Consider the following 15725-nt stretch of genomic DNA (forward strand, 5'->3'; position numbering starts at 1 on the left):
GGGAAGGGAAATCATAAATTTGTTCCTGTTATATCATCTACTGGCATAGATATCAAAATCAGCCCGTTACACCTTGACATTTGAGGTTTACAGGCACAGTTTAAGGAACATTTAGCTAAATGTATACATTTTTTTATCGTAATTGAAATTTTAATAACCACAGGTTGGGAAGAAAAAGTTCAGTTTTTGGAGAGGCCTGTAGTTCCAGAGTTGTTTAGTTTCTGTTTGACTGTTCGTGTTTTCATATCATCCTCATATTCCTAAAACTGATGTTAAGCAAATTCTTGATATTATATTACTTCACAAGTTGAGTTGAATTTATGGTTGTTGTCACATTTTCAAGCTTGTATCAACTGGCCTTTTTCTCAGCAATCAAATCCGACCGACACTCATATATGAGGATGTTACGGTTATGAAAGCCTTGCTTTTTTACGTATTTTGTGACAATTTATGAACCTGTTATAGACTAATAGCCATCTCCTCTGTAGTAAATCTATAGCTAAGAATTTGTAGTGTCGTACCTGTGTGTGACATCATCATCACTTGCCCAAATCAAGCAAAGTTGTGATTTTGAGCAGACATAGTTTTTGATCAAGCACATTTTCAAAATGGCCTAGTGATAATATAGCTCTGCATGTATTATGTGGTAGTTTCATTTGGAGGGAATCATATTATAGCCCTGTGCAAAATTGAATCCAGGGGCCTCTGCCAGGCGTAGAGCATGAGGTCAGCGAGCATTCCTGTCTACTTGCTGTAGTTTTACATCAGAGTAGGAGCAGTATTTTTTCTCAGTGCTCTTGAATAAGCACTGGCTTATCCCCAGGACATGTTGCAGCAGTCACACTGAACAACCTCACCATATGTCAATGAGAGCCAGCCATTTCAAGGCCACAGTTATGTTCTAGACATGAGTGTTTCTGTGTTATAAATGGATATGTATTTGCATACACAGAAATAGATTACCCTAGTTTTCGGTGATTAGTGTTAAGCACTGTGGTTGAAAGAACCTTTCATGTGTTTTTCACATTACTCAGGAGGAGATAATATTCAAACACAAATGCATGTACAGTACTGAATACCAAATGTACAAATTGTTCCAAAATGGATCTGTATTTTCATTGTGTAGTTGAAAATGTTGCAAGTATGGAAGGGGAAATGTCAATAAAACCTGCATGTACTGGATAATGTAAATTAGAATTATATATCTAAAAGAACACAGATGAAAGTATTAGTATTACTGGTTGTAAAAAAAACAACTAATGCTTCCATGTTGCAACCTTTGACCCAGCACCTGGGGTCATGAATTGTAACAAACTAGGGGGCCCACAAGGGGCTGGCCTTGTGTTAGAACTGGAAATGCAAATGTCAGTTGATAGGGAAGTGTGCTGAAAGCTGACATGCAGTAAAGGTGAATTTGATATCTACTGTTTTGATCCCGGAAAAGTGTAGAATATTCAAAGGTCGGCATTTGGGTGTCATGATTGGAAAAATGAGGGCCAAGAGAATGGCTCTGGAAAGAGTCAATACTGTACAGGTGTATATGCAAAATGTCACCATTTGATTAACACTGTACCAGTAGCTTTTCTGCAGAAATAAAAAAACTCATCGCTCAGGGCTCTTGATCTAAACTGTTGAGCTGACTCTCTGACAGTATATTATCAATAAATCAACTCCCTGATTGGATCATGCAAAAACGCTATAAATTACACGCTGAGTTGTCTATACTAATGATTTAGCAACATGACAGAAAAATGCCATTTTCGTCTTTGGGAGACTCTTTGAGATACACACAAAATATACACAGTCCAAATTTATTTTCCAAAGTGTGTATCCTGCTTGTATCTATGTTGATGCCGTCCAGTGTCTTCATAAGCAAAGGCCACGAATTTTTTGTGCAAGCAATATTGACATAATTCATGTGTGTGACATATCCTCTGAATATGTAGTAAATGCCTTAAAGTGTACTGTACAATAAAAATATCGGCCAAATCTTGGTATTGATTTACTTTGTTTCAACAGAAATTGAATCAAATGTGCCAATATACAACACATACATATTTATGAGTTTCCTAAACAATACATGTACATGTATACAGTAGTCATAAATATATTTTAGTGTGTGTTCATAAAAAGTATTTCCAGAATAGAATGTAGGATTCTATCATATATTTCATTATTTGAAACCGAGCATTTTCTCTAGTTTGCAAGTTGTGCCACATTTACTATGATTTTGTATTTTTTAACATTAAATTTATGAAAGAATAGCTGTATTGAATGGGAGAGATTTCATGTAATGACTTTAACTTGTACTGCAAAAACTCTGATCGATGTGCTGGCCGCAGGGACTTCTGAGTGTGGCGGCCATTTTTAAATGACCTTGATGCAACCTCGCATTCTGATTAAGTGTGTCACTGCAGCTGCCCGTCTGTTTGTCAACTTTTTTTTTGTCATCAAGTAGACAGGGCTGCTTGCTTGACAAAGGATGTGTGGCTAGCGTAACCCTTGAACCCTGCACAGCAGTGAAAGGCCGCATTCCAAGGCTGTAAAAGAATGCATTGTCTGTTTGCCCGATGCCTCATGTCTGTACAATTGTTAGCTATGCAAATTCTGTTCTGATCTAGGGCTTCTGTCATTTTTGTGTTGTTATGCTAGACATCTGGTGACTGATTCTTATATTTTGCTGTGTTCTGGAATCTCTGGCTTGATAGAATTTAAATACACTGGTGTCAACTTCTTTTATTTCCTGTGGCTTTGAAAATGCCTTCTGCTTTTTTGTGAGAACTCAATTCAATTATTATTCTGAAATATTTCAGTTTTGTAGTTTCGGTTTGCATTCTTCAATTCAAAGAATAACGATAGAAGGGTGTTAACCCTGGATTTGGTATGGTTGACTGGTAACTAGGTTTATAATGCATTCTTTGGTAGAATAATAATTCAGAACAAAAAAATGCATACAATGCATGGCAAATCAAATCGAACATACCGTTTTCAAGATAAGTGCTTGTTCCATTTAAGGTTCGAAAACAAGGCCTGTTCTTGGGAATCTATTTTTAACTCTTGGCTCATGCATTCATACTGCCCACTGATGTAAATTACACAGTTGATCTGTCAATAACTTTACATTGCTGACTGAAGTTTTTGAGAACCATCAACAAATCAAAGTTGTAGGGTTCATTTACTAAATTTTGACCTCTTTTTACCAAAGTGTATAATAAACAAAATTTCAGTGAAGTTTTTGTTTCAATTTTGTTTTGTCCAACTTGGTAACTGCAGCATAGTAACCATGTTAATATGAGATTATCATAACATACGATGTATGACCTTTGATTACTGTGATTATAAATTTTCCTGTTAAAATTCCAGTACAGGTCAAAATGACCCTTATGAACTCCTGATGTGATGTGATTGGAACCAACAATGTGCAAAAGTGTATCTGCATAAAACATCTAAGGTTACACTGTAGAAATTCAAAAGAAAATGTTTGTTTGGTTGTTATGTTAAAGCAAGTTTGCCTGTCAGAATACAATGAAAACAAAATATCAGTCGACCATTACTGATCCCTCTGTCCCTCATTGGTTGTTTGCTGACGTCACCTCAAATTTATTATGAATGTGATCTGACTACTGCAAGTTGTCTAAAGAAGCAAATGCTTTCAGTGAGTGTGAGCACAGGTCCAGTAGGCATAATTTGTGATGATTTTTTCCCATTATTATCATAAAAAATAATTATGAATATTAATAAATTATTAATATGAATGTTACAGAATATTAAAACTTTTTTACACACAATGTCGTCTACTTTGTGTAAATGCCATCTGGAAACTCCATTGTTTTGTTAATTATGATTATGAATAAATTATGATTACGATTAATAAAGTCATATTTTACACATTGTAATGTGCTTATGTGAACAACCCTCTGGAAACCCTCATACAGTTTCACAATCTATGCCAAAATATACAAGTGACACCATTGCCAAGGTTCAGTCTACGGCGACAGTTACCATTGCCCAGGTTCAGTCTACGGCGAGAGTTACTACACAGTGTATATAATGAGAAGGTAGCCAGCTCCACTCGACAGTAAACTGACATACCCATGAATTACCTCCGTTTTCTTCACTTCTGCATGTTGATTCTCAAAATTTCTCCCGGTGTTGGCAAGTCCATAAATCAGCCATCAAATCTACCCAGTTTTGGCCACTTAGACGGAAAATTTGTGAAGTTTGGGGCTGCGAGAAGGTATATATCGCCAATGAAATAATGCTGCGTTAGCGGAATCGACAGCATCCGGGAACTTTTAGGGCCGTTTGCGAAATTTGAATGTAGCCACCAAGCGGGGCCGAGGGCGGAGCCATGGTTTAACGTTATTAGATATGCTGACATAATTGATCGTACGGCCAATGAACGCTCGTGACCTTTTTTACACATGAAAGTTACACTTACACTGTACGATTACTTCATGGTCTGTCCAAGGATGGAGGTGCCTCAAGTCAACGGTCCAAGCTATGTATGTGTGATTACAAACGGATGACGGGTTGCAGATGCGTTTGTTTATGGTAGATACCCGGTTGACATTGTGAAAATATGTCAAGTTCAGCGACTTGGCGAGGAGACCTCAAAACAGCGTACGTACGTACAAACACGCAATCACCTTCCAATTGAACTTGTGATTTTCAGAGATTTACAATGAAAATACAGGCAGCGTTGACTGTCGTCTATTTTGCTGCTCAGCAAAATATTAAAACACAGTCACGGACGTGTTTTACAGACAAAGCACAGACAATGTACCTTGAAATCGATATCTTTTTTATTGAAAAGGCGTACGCGTGCTGGCGTTACGAGGACCTGTTACTTTTTATGAATATGTTAGACAAATATATCCATGTCTTGCAAAAAATACTGAGAAAAAGTAAAATTTTAATAATATTATCAATAGTTTTATTACAGAGCTTCCGTTAACGCAAAATCCTGCGTATTTCAAGCATGTTATTACTTTGAAGTACGCAAAGTAAATGACGTCTGCGTAATCCGATACGCATTAAAAAGCGCAGTCTCTGTAACAAAGACATGAGCACACGTAGTTTCCCTTCAATGTGAAGTTTATCCAGGACTAAAAATAAATTGTTTGCTGATAAAAATGTTCATAATTTAGCAATATTTTGTCCTACATCCTGTCAATCACGTTTTCCTTCAAGTCCGTACCAATAAAAATGTAACAAGTTCAATAGAGTTCGTCGTTATTGCAAAAAAAAAATGTTTTTTTTTTTTCCGCTGCGCCCAATGCATACTTGTAAACCCTGAAGATCTCCTAGTCGAATATCAAGTTTAAGTTAATGCTACGCAAACTTAAAAATAATAGTTTTATGCCGGTCTGCAAACTTATTCCAGATTATTGCAAAATTGGCCATAATTGCAGCCGTGATTCCAGTCTCATCTGTCCCGTGTGAGCGCGTGGGTTCAGTACCCAAAACAGGATTACAAAATCGAAACGTAACTGTCTAAGTGACTTTGCCTGATCTAAATGATCTGATGGTGATAACCATGGCGTGAATTTGACTTCAGAGCAGCGATGATAGGTCAAGCAGCGAAGCCAATAGTGGGAAGTTGTAGTCTAAATAATTAGTAAGAAATGAAAATCGTCGACAGAAAATAGAACAGAACAAATTGTGAAACTAATATCAAAGAAAAAACATTGTCACTGATGTTGTTTATTGAACACTTTATTCATTGACTTTTGAACCGGTTTTCGATATCGCGTAGACAGCTGTTATATATAGGTACTTACATGTAGTCATGTTGTACGCATTTTTGGTGCATTTTACGCAAATACAAAAACAATTTGCGAACAGCCTTACGCAGATTTGGAAATCCTAACCGAAGCTCTGCAGTTTTATCACACACAGAAACTGAAGCGAGGACTTTCTGTCTTCGGGAAAAACAATTGACGCTACACACGGATGCAGCAGGGTCTATGGAAAAAACACTAAAATTTTGAAACGAGAACGGGCAAGAAAATGTCAGCACGTTTGCAAGCCTGGAAGTGTTAGTCGTGTTCCTTGCTATTCAAGGTATTTGTGGGTACGGTGTGCACATGGCAGAGGTTCTTCGGGAATAGGTGGATACCGTGGAAACCTAGCTGTGATATCGCAGCGGCGAACGCGTTCAAATCGAAGGTCACCGCCACGGTCAAATATTACAGCTAGTGGAAACATTTTAATTGCTACGGATTAGTCGCTGATGCGTTTGGCGGAGGAGGGGCAGAGGAGTCGGTCACAGTTGATGACAGTGTGCTCACTGTCGTCGGAAGTTCATCTGGACGTTTGTAATGGACGTACGTGATGACGGTGTCATCAAATAATATGGATAAGGTGTATATAATGCTGGCAAACACGATCGCAGCAATCTATATTGAGCTGCCTGCTGTGGTGTTTGTTCAGTTGATGCTGTCCCCGTTTCGCTGAAGCTACCATCTCCATTGATCGCATACCCAGTAAGCTGCTTTGGAGCAACCTTACAACTGCTATAAACTTCGAAAAATACATCGTCCAACTAGAGAAATGAAACTCATTCCACGTTTTGATGTTGATCAGACACATGTACGTACATTCGGGTCAACTGATGAGAGGTCTAATCAAAGGTCACGAGCGTTCATTGGCCGTACGATCAATTATGTCAGCATATCTAATAACGTTAAACCATGGCTCCGCCCTCGGCCCCGCTTGGCGGCTGCATTCAAATTCGCAAACGGCCCTAAAAGTTCCCGGATGCTGTCGATTCCGCTAAGGCAGCATCATTTCATTGGCGATATATACCTTCTCGCAGCCCCAAACTTCACAGATTTTCCGTCTAAGTGGCCAAAACTGGGTAGATTTGATGGCTGATTTATGGACTTGCCAACACCGGGAGAAATTTTGAGAATCAACATGCAGAAGTGAAGAAAACGGAGGTAATTCATGGGTATGTCAGTTTACTGTCGAGTGGAGCTGGCTACCTTCTCATTATATACACTGTGTAGTAACTCTCGCCGTAGACTGAACCTGGGCAATGGTAACTGTCGCCGTAGACTGAACCTTGGCAATGGTGTCACTTGTATATTTTGGCATAGATTGTGAAACTGTATGAGGGTTTCCAGAGGGTTGTTCACATAAGCACATTACAATGTGTAAAATATGACTTTATTAATCGTAATCATAATTTATTCATAATCATAATTAACAAAACAATGGAGTTTCCAGATGGCATTTACACAAAGTAGACGACATTGTGTGTAAAAAAGTTTTAATATTCTGTAACATTCATATTAATAATTTATTAATATTCATAATTATTTTTTATGATAATAATGGGAAAAAATCATCACAAATTATGCCTACTGGACCTGTGGTGTGAGTTAATACTCACATTGATGTGACCTGTGACCTCATGAGACTGAGAGTTCACCCTAGGGTACTGTATTTGGCAAAACTGACTTCATAGTATTGTTCACAAGAATTCACAGAAAGTTGCATGTGTGCTATGAGCATTACCAGTGGTTGGTGGATGTTCTGCCTTTAATTAATGGCTGTATTTTCAATGATGTTGTGGAATGTTTGTTTTATCAACTCACAGTTGCTACATTTGTATAAACATACAGGCATCATGGCACAATTTCTGTTGAGGAAAAAATTATGCATTTGCCCTGCTGAAGTCTGCAGTAAATTGGTCTGGATACGTGGTGTGAACAACACCAATGCACATGTGTGTGCATGATTATATTTGACTGACGTTTTAAAGGGTTGCAGATATGTCAAATTGATGTTTGTAAGGCACCATATTGTACACAGTTACATATCAAACAGTATGCAGTCTTATCTGAATATAACCAGTTTGGCAAATTCTACAATGTCTTACTGGCTTTGCAGGATTATATAGTCCCACATTTCTTGAGTCATGCTTGAATCTGAAAATAATCTGTAAGTCGATTTGCTATTTAAAGTTCCAACCCAGAATAATCTTGTTAAGAATTTTCCATTTTGAACTGTAGTAAGGTCTTTCAATAGTAACAGTGTCAGGTTGTGAACCCCGGATTCAGTGGCGTCGACACTTGACAGTCGGGTCAATGCATTCTTTTGTACGCAGTAGTAAAATTCCATATGCTCTCTTTGCCAATTCTAATTAGTAGAAGTTTTGCTGGTACGCTCTATTTGCTTGGTCAGTTTGACAACAGAGAGAAATTATTCATAATGAGTGATGTCACTGCTTGTGATGATGGTACAGTGTTCTAGTATTTATACACAGTGCTCTGATCAGAGGGCCAGTCAACATTGTCCGATATGCATACATGTGGTCAGGACAGTCTTGCTGAGCAAGGTCAAGTTGTAGAGTCATATTTTAGGCAGAGCTATTCTTTTTCAATGCGTAACTGCAGTATACATTGTGTTCGTGAAAGTTTACTCAATGTGTAAAGGAAAATTCTTGACCATTAAATAAACTACAATGTTTTGAAAAGGCACATGCCATATTGGTACTGCCTTAACATTTCTGAGTGACACGTATGTAATTGGAGATTCTAGGGCTTCAGGACGTCATAGCATTGGAAAGCTTTAGTCCAGATATTTGTAGCTTTTTAGCATTCCGTTGAAGAGCTGGAGAATCCTTCCTTACAAAGAAAACCTTGAAAACAATACAAGTTGATGGTGTTTCCATAGCGACAGGCAGCAGCAGATGTTTCATACTCCAGCCAGTGATTGTATGTGTGTCTGTCATCTATTGAAAAAAGTGAGCAAACATTTTGTGCGTGTGTGTTTGTCTGTTACTGTCAGTGTGTGTGGAAGGCTTTCAGCTGTTGCAGTGCAATGCAAATGTGTTGAAAGCTGTGAAGATCATTGAAGGAGTCTCAAAAGTAACACTAGAGATGGACACAATTTACAACCATACAAAGTGGAAACCTTTTGTTTCAAGGGAAGGGGCCCAGATTGTCAACAAACTCACCGGTGTACCATCAGCATCCTTTGACTTGACTTTGCCTAAAATGTGGTTACAAAGATGTACATGTATCTGTTTATTTCTTTTATGGTAGAACATGCCTCGGGACAGATATTTGGACTCTCAACTTTTACAATTCTTTTCTGATATACCACTTGTGGGGGTTCATGTTAATGCTCTTGGTAAAAGAAAACTTTTCACTTTCTTAGTTTTTCTAAATTTTAAAATTTTATTTGTCTCCATAGAGTTAATACAGGGATTTCGGCCATTTTGAATTGTAAATATTGGTAAATCTTGGGTTATGTTTCTCTAGTACCAAAATTTGCATGGTGACCCCCCAATTTTTACTTTTGATTTTGAAAGAGAATGGTTGAAAGATTCTTTAAGGAAAACTTGAGCAAAAGTTTAGGTCTTTTAATTTTGAGGTGCATACTACATGTACCTTATGTCCTAGTCCTGCCCTATGAGTACTGTGTTGAGATATGTACCCAACTGAGAAATTCAGCATAATGCCTAATATGTCACAATACATAGCTACAGTATGTCAACGTATCTCCAATTAGTGATCATACCGACCTGTTGTTTCCACTGAGTGGTGATGGGTCAATGCTCATGGTTTTGGAGGTAAAAGGGTTTTGTATAAAGGGTTACCAGGACACATTTTGACCTGTGGACACTTATGGTGAATTTATGTAAATCTTTTAATATCATTCCTTTTTTAATTTTTAAATATCGTGCTATATGCTCCCTAGCAAACTTGTGCCTCATATTGAAAATAATAAAAGCATTTTTGACAAGTGTAAAGGAGCAAAGAGAACACAAGAATTGTAAATTGGAAGCCTTTTCCTGTTTTCAGAATTGTCTTGAGTAATCAGATATAGATTTGTAAATTTTGATTTACATGTAAGTTGATACATGAATAGATTTCACTAACTATTGATACGTGAAATGCTGGAAGATAGTTTATACAGATACATTCAATACGGTCTTGATGTGAAAAGACTGTAGCAATGCTTTAAGATTACTGGCAGTGGATGGAGGCTGATGGTTTCCTGTTCTGAATCCCTGTGTTATAGTATGTTTTCCATATTCTGGTAGTTCAAATATCTGCTTAGATTCCAATGGGGATTTAGTGGCTGTCAGTTTTTCTATCTCTGAATAATAATTGAAATTTAAGGCAGAGATTTCATTTGCCGCATAAATGTAGGTTGCTTGGTCCCTGGATTGTGTAGTTTGTGTGGTGCACAGTCTCCAAGCAATTCTGCAACAACATGGCAATTACCATGTCACCAGTTGTCATAATTGTGCCATCGAGAGATTATAGGATAAAAAAGTTATGCATTTTCACGCCGGCTAACAAGCCACCGAAAGGGATATGCAATTCACATGTAAAAGATCTCCTTTGTTCAACAATAATGCTACTGAATGAGACAGCAGTTAATAGATTCATTTGATTGGGGAGGGGGGAGGCAAAAATGAGAGCAAACAGGGCTGTCATGGCAACATTCTGTGGTACAGGGAATGAATGAAAGCAAGTCAGTTGAGACTTCAGCTGTTACGTTGTGTGAGTGGTATATGTGTACGTGGTATGGTGATGTCCTTGAGAGAGTGTGCCCTCCATATCAGAGCAATACATATGATCATCATTCTCTGGTTTCCAATAGTTACCTGCCTTAGGGCCTCCCAGTCTCCATCTCCTGTAGGTTTCCCAAGAGCTACATTAAATGCAGCTATCACGGTGAAAATTAGCAGGCATAGCTTTCAGAGAATTTCCAAACCAATATTTTCTTAACAGTAATAGTTGGAAGAAATCTGATACAGTTTGTGCACTTTGTTGGATTCTGCCACATACACGATCTACAAACTGATATTGAAAATGCTTCTGTTCACAGGAAGCCTTCTCACTAATGATGTCTTTGTTTTCCTTTCTGTTCTTCTCATCTCTAGCTATGAAAGCATGTCCATATTATGCGAGAAGTACAACCGTGCAATTGATGGCATCCTGCAGCTGGTAGGCAAACATTTTCTTGTATTTGGATAAGCAAGCTGTGTTGACAATTTTGTTAACCTTTAACCCTTTCACCTGGTTTTTCTCTGTGGAGGTCAAAGTGTGTGGTGGCATTGAGTTGTACCATAATTAGGCAGTGTGCTAGGTTAGCTATTTTGACATTCCTTCATCTCAGGGTGTTTCCTTTGACTCAATAATAAATGTAGGACAGAGTTGACTCAAAAATTTCAAGAGATTCCTAAATTGACTCCAAAGAATTAAAAACTCTTAAAAAAGATAGGGCATAAAGAATCAGTCGCTGAAAGGATTAAGGTAGAATGCCTCTCGGGGGCAAAATGAGATGGTCAGATTCTCAAACTTTTACAATATTTTTTGGCCTACTAGTTTGGGGTGGGGGTCTCATATGAAGCTTACCTGGTAAATAAAATTTTCACTGGCTTACATTACACGTAGTTTTGTAAAAAGCAGGAATTTCATTTTCCCCCATAGAGATAACATAGGGGTGGCAGCCATTTTGAATTTCAAATATTGTTAAATATTGGGTAATTTGTTTCTCTAGTACCAAAATTTGCACAGTGACCCATATTTTTATCCATGATTTTGAAAGAGAATGGTTGAAAGTTTACTTGACAAAAGTGTTAGCAAAAGTTTTAAGTCTTTCAAGGCGAGAACTACCTTAATTAAAACTGCATTCTGTGTAATGTTTAATATTTCACTCTTTCTCATGATTGTCTGTTTGTTGTAGCCAGTAATTCAGTTCCTTTCATAAATGCATTTACTTCAGTTTAAACAGAATGTATTTTCTCAACGCATGTAACCTATCCCCTGGTACATAAATCCAACAGTATTTTAAGACATATCAAACATTTGTTATGTCTTGATGTAATTCTTTATACTGTGACGTTTATGATGTTACTCAAAGGTATACCAATTTCCCAAGAATTTTTTTCACAACATGAATGCAGTACTGAAGAAAGATTTCACTGTCTACATTTTCAACTGATTTTCAAGAATTTCAAAAAAAAACTTATTGAAAGTAGCAAAAGTCCAAGGAGCATGTCTTCAATCCAACCTTACCATTTTGTCATTTGTCCATCTGTACATTCAAGAAGATAATAAACATACTTAATATATTCATCTAAGTACCACATATGTTTGAATTTTCCATTTTAAAATACCAGCAGTAGTACCCAGTGATATCAGTCACAAGCTGAAAATTGCAAACGTTAAACTGTAGCTATTATATTTTGATGTCAATAAAGATGTTTGTAGAAGAGACAGGTGATTTCCTGGTTCAAAGTATCGTGAACTCATAATAGCAGACCCTCCCAATACCTGGAAATTGTCCACAATACAAAGTAGGTGCCATATGCTCTATGTGGCGTGACATTAGCTAATTTAGTTACCGTTGGTAATCCACAGTGCTCTCACCAGTGACCCTCAGTATTTTAAATGACCATTCCTGGCACCATAAGAGCAGGGATTCTGAATGTGTGATTTTGTTCTATTGACTATTGTGGTTTGTTTTGAAATAAAGAGAACTGGAACTAAAGAGATATTTTTTGAGTGTAAAAATCATAAGTGGAGGGCAGCACTATAATTCTTGCTGACCTTGTGTGTACATTGGTACAAGTGTCACGCAAGCTGACGTCTCTGTTTACCATTTTACACATGAGTGCATTTCGCTGTCAATTACTGCACTGTCTAATAAGGTGATGTGGACCCATGATGCAAGACTTTACTCATTTCCTTGATGACTTGAAATGTAAACTGTTTCAGGTGGTCAAAAAAAAAAGAAAAGACCAATGACATGTCATCCGTCATCGCAAATATTCAAATCTATGTAAAAGTTTTTACTTCACTTTTTTTAAAATGAAACATTATCTTCAGAGTCAGTACGTGTTCACCAGTTTGAAGAGTACTATTTGAAAACCAGGTTTAGATTTATATTTCATCTTTTCGTCAGAAATGAAGATAGAGAATGCCATCAGTGACATTTACCAGGGTTTTCAATTCAGTGCCTTTGCTATAATCTGAGAATATAGATACTAGGCCTTGGAACCTAACGTCCTGTAGTAAACAATGGACAACCCAGAAAAATTTACCTGGGTTACCACCCTCAACAAAAACACTGGATAAATGACAGTTAGGGTTGGTAAATTTTGGCAGGGATTCAAAATCATTTTACTATAACTCAGTTTTGTGTATCAATGTTCATAGAATAGATCAAAAATGGAACTACAGATCTGAAACTGGGAAAGCCATTTGTATTCAGCAGCCTTAGAAAAACATAGATTCAAGTTGTGCAGATTCTACCAACAACACTGTAATAAAAGAAGCTGTAGAAGAGCTTCACAAAATGCGTTATTTTATTCCTAGAATGGTGAAGCCCCTTTCCTGGATATATTTCCCATTCCCATTATTTTTGTACCTTCTTTGATTTGCGGAAAGATACAGAGCCAAAATGCTTATTACATGTCTTAGAGAGTTTCTTCACGGCAATTTTTTCTACTAGAAACGTGAAAAAGCAACAGAGGGTGCAAACAAAACTCAGATCAAAGTATTTTTACGGAGAATGCAATATCACTTTGTAGGAAGCAATATAAAAGGTCATTTGACATCATCAGAGATATTTTAGTGACTTGTGCATGATGGTAAATTGATGCTGAAAATACTCTATCTCAAATAAATTTATCATTTGTCCACAACCAACTGAAATAACATATAAAACACAAGTAACACTAACAGACTTTGGTAGCTGAACATGGCTGGATCATTGATCCTTGACCCTATTTTGAATTTTGTATGTAAGTGTTTTGATTAGCAAATTATTGATAAGCACTGCTGTATCTTTGTTTGCTTTGTATGTATTCTTAAATGCCCATGTGAGTAAAAAATAGACTGGGGTGCAACATCTTTCAGTCAAATGTTCTGTCATCCTGATACAAAGCAGGAGATGATTTTCAGCTTGCAAACAAGGATGGATTGATGCCTGATATGAAGACTGTGAGTTGATGTCATGCTCCATTACAACAAGGCCATTTAAGGTGACAGTCACTGTGTGAAGGTTAAATGTATTACATTGTAATGTATACAATGTCAGTTTGTGGTCAAGGCCGGCCTATGCACAGCACGCACTGACAGTGTCCAGGGACATTGTTGCTTCCGACAAGTGTATCTGTTATTTGCCACGTGCCAAACTACATGTATTCATGTCTTCCAGGGAGTAGCATCTTTGTGTTTGCAATTCAACTGCCACTGTGCGACTACGGTAGTCAATTTTGCTCATCGCTGGAAAAATCAAAATAAAGGTCTATCTTTTTTGGTTCACTGCAGGAAATTGTCCTAAATTGGATGGCACCCATGTTAATTTCAAGGCACTCCTAATGTACCCAACTTGGGACACCCCTTTCTGTCGCTTCAAACGAGGGACAGTGTGCTATGATCCTACTGTTATCACAGTTTTGGTTTAGTCCAATTGTTCTGGGTAATTTGGTTGTAACTATGCAGGATTATAGGGATTGAGGGCTCTGTAGCTGAAAGGAATATTGAAAAAGTAATAGACTGTAATCTAGCTAGGCCATCACTGTGGTGAGATTAGTTGGCAATCACTGCTATTAATTAGTAATTGTACCTTGATTGCTGTAGCCATGTTTCCAAAGTGACTGAATTCACACATAGTCTTTAAAAATGCTTTGAGCGCCAAAGTCAATTTCTGTCACCTGTATAAAGTATACCCCAGTAAATTTTTTTTCAGATTTTTGCCAACATTTTGATAAAAAGCTCTATCCAATGAAATGTGATGTTCCTTTGGTCCAAAATTATGAGAGAAATCACAGAAAAATTCATAAAAATTGGTAAAATGTTGTACTGAAACTTTGGTAGGAAAAAGTTACACCACTCAAAGGGTTAAATCAATGCATGAATTATAAAATGTATCAGAAATTTAGAGTGTCAGCAGAAGCAGGATTCAAAATTCTATTATTCAAGTCCTTTTGAATTTAGGTCATGTATTTCATGAACCAGTTTGAAAACCATTCCAGTAATTCAGAGAAGGGGAAGTATAAATTGTGGTCGGACAATATTATCTCATTCAACCCAGCAACACTTCCGCTGTCAAATTATGTAAGTAACCATGTGATAAGGGAGTGGAGAGGGGTTAATTGTGACTTTTTTCGGATGTCATTTCGTTGCTCAGTCAGTTATGTAATGATTTACATGTACAATGTATGAGCATGGAAGGGTACTGTCCAATACACAGAAATGTCATCTGATATTCTCATTATTTAGAAGTGAGTGTGTCGGCATTGTTGAGGTGACCTTGGTCCTTCTCAACTTTCATTGGCCACTTTGATATTCACTGAATAAATCATGTACCTTCCCATGGCACATCTGGCTGAGCTTGTCGGAAAGATGAAAACGATATCATATATGTAACATCCTTTCAAAAGGAAGATTAGAGAATCGTATTCTGTGTGGGACAATTTTTTCACAGATTATCATGAAATATTTATAGGTACTCTACCTGTACAATAAGTAAAGGTGACGCAATATTTCTTGGGTATAGTTTTTTGGTACAATACATCACCCACACTATCTTCCCAGTCATTGAGGTATTTACAATCTGTGTTCTGTGAGGCATGCAAGCTGTTCAATTCTATTACAGACCTAATTCCAGGGAAGATGTTACACAGTATGGTACAACATTGTGTGTTGGGGTCAGTGTAATTTCAATGTGGTCACATGATTAAAGGA

The 15725-nt window shown here is 37.3% G+C and overlaps 1 protein-coding gene across 15 annotated transcripts in view; it reads left to right on the forward strand.

Moving 5' to 3' along the window:
• LOC139138238 (histone-lysine N-methyltransferase, H3 lysine-79 specific-like) overlaps positions 1–15725 on the forward strand; it is a 58541-nt gene that overhangs the window by 4350 nt on the left and 38466 nt on the right. For all 15 annotated transcript variants that reach the window (XM_070706525.1, XM_070706527.1, XM_070706530.1 and 12 more), the window contains exon 4: positions 10910–10973. In XM_070706525.1, coding sequence (XP_070562626.1) covers positions 10910–10973 — 64 coding nt within the window. The remainder of the gene's footprint in view (positions 1–10909; positions 10974–15725) is intronic.

Source organism: Ptychodera flava, chromosome 8 (genome assembly GCF_041260155.1).
Source record: "Ptychodera flava strain L36383 chromosome 8, AS_Pfla_20210202, whole genome shotgun sequence".
Taxonomy (NCBI): Eukaryota; Metazoa; Hemichordata; class Enteropneusta; family Ptychoderidae; genus Ptychodera; species Ptychodera flava.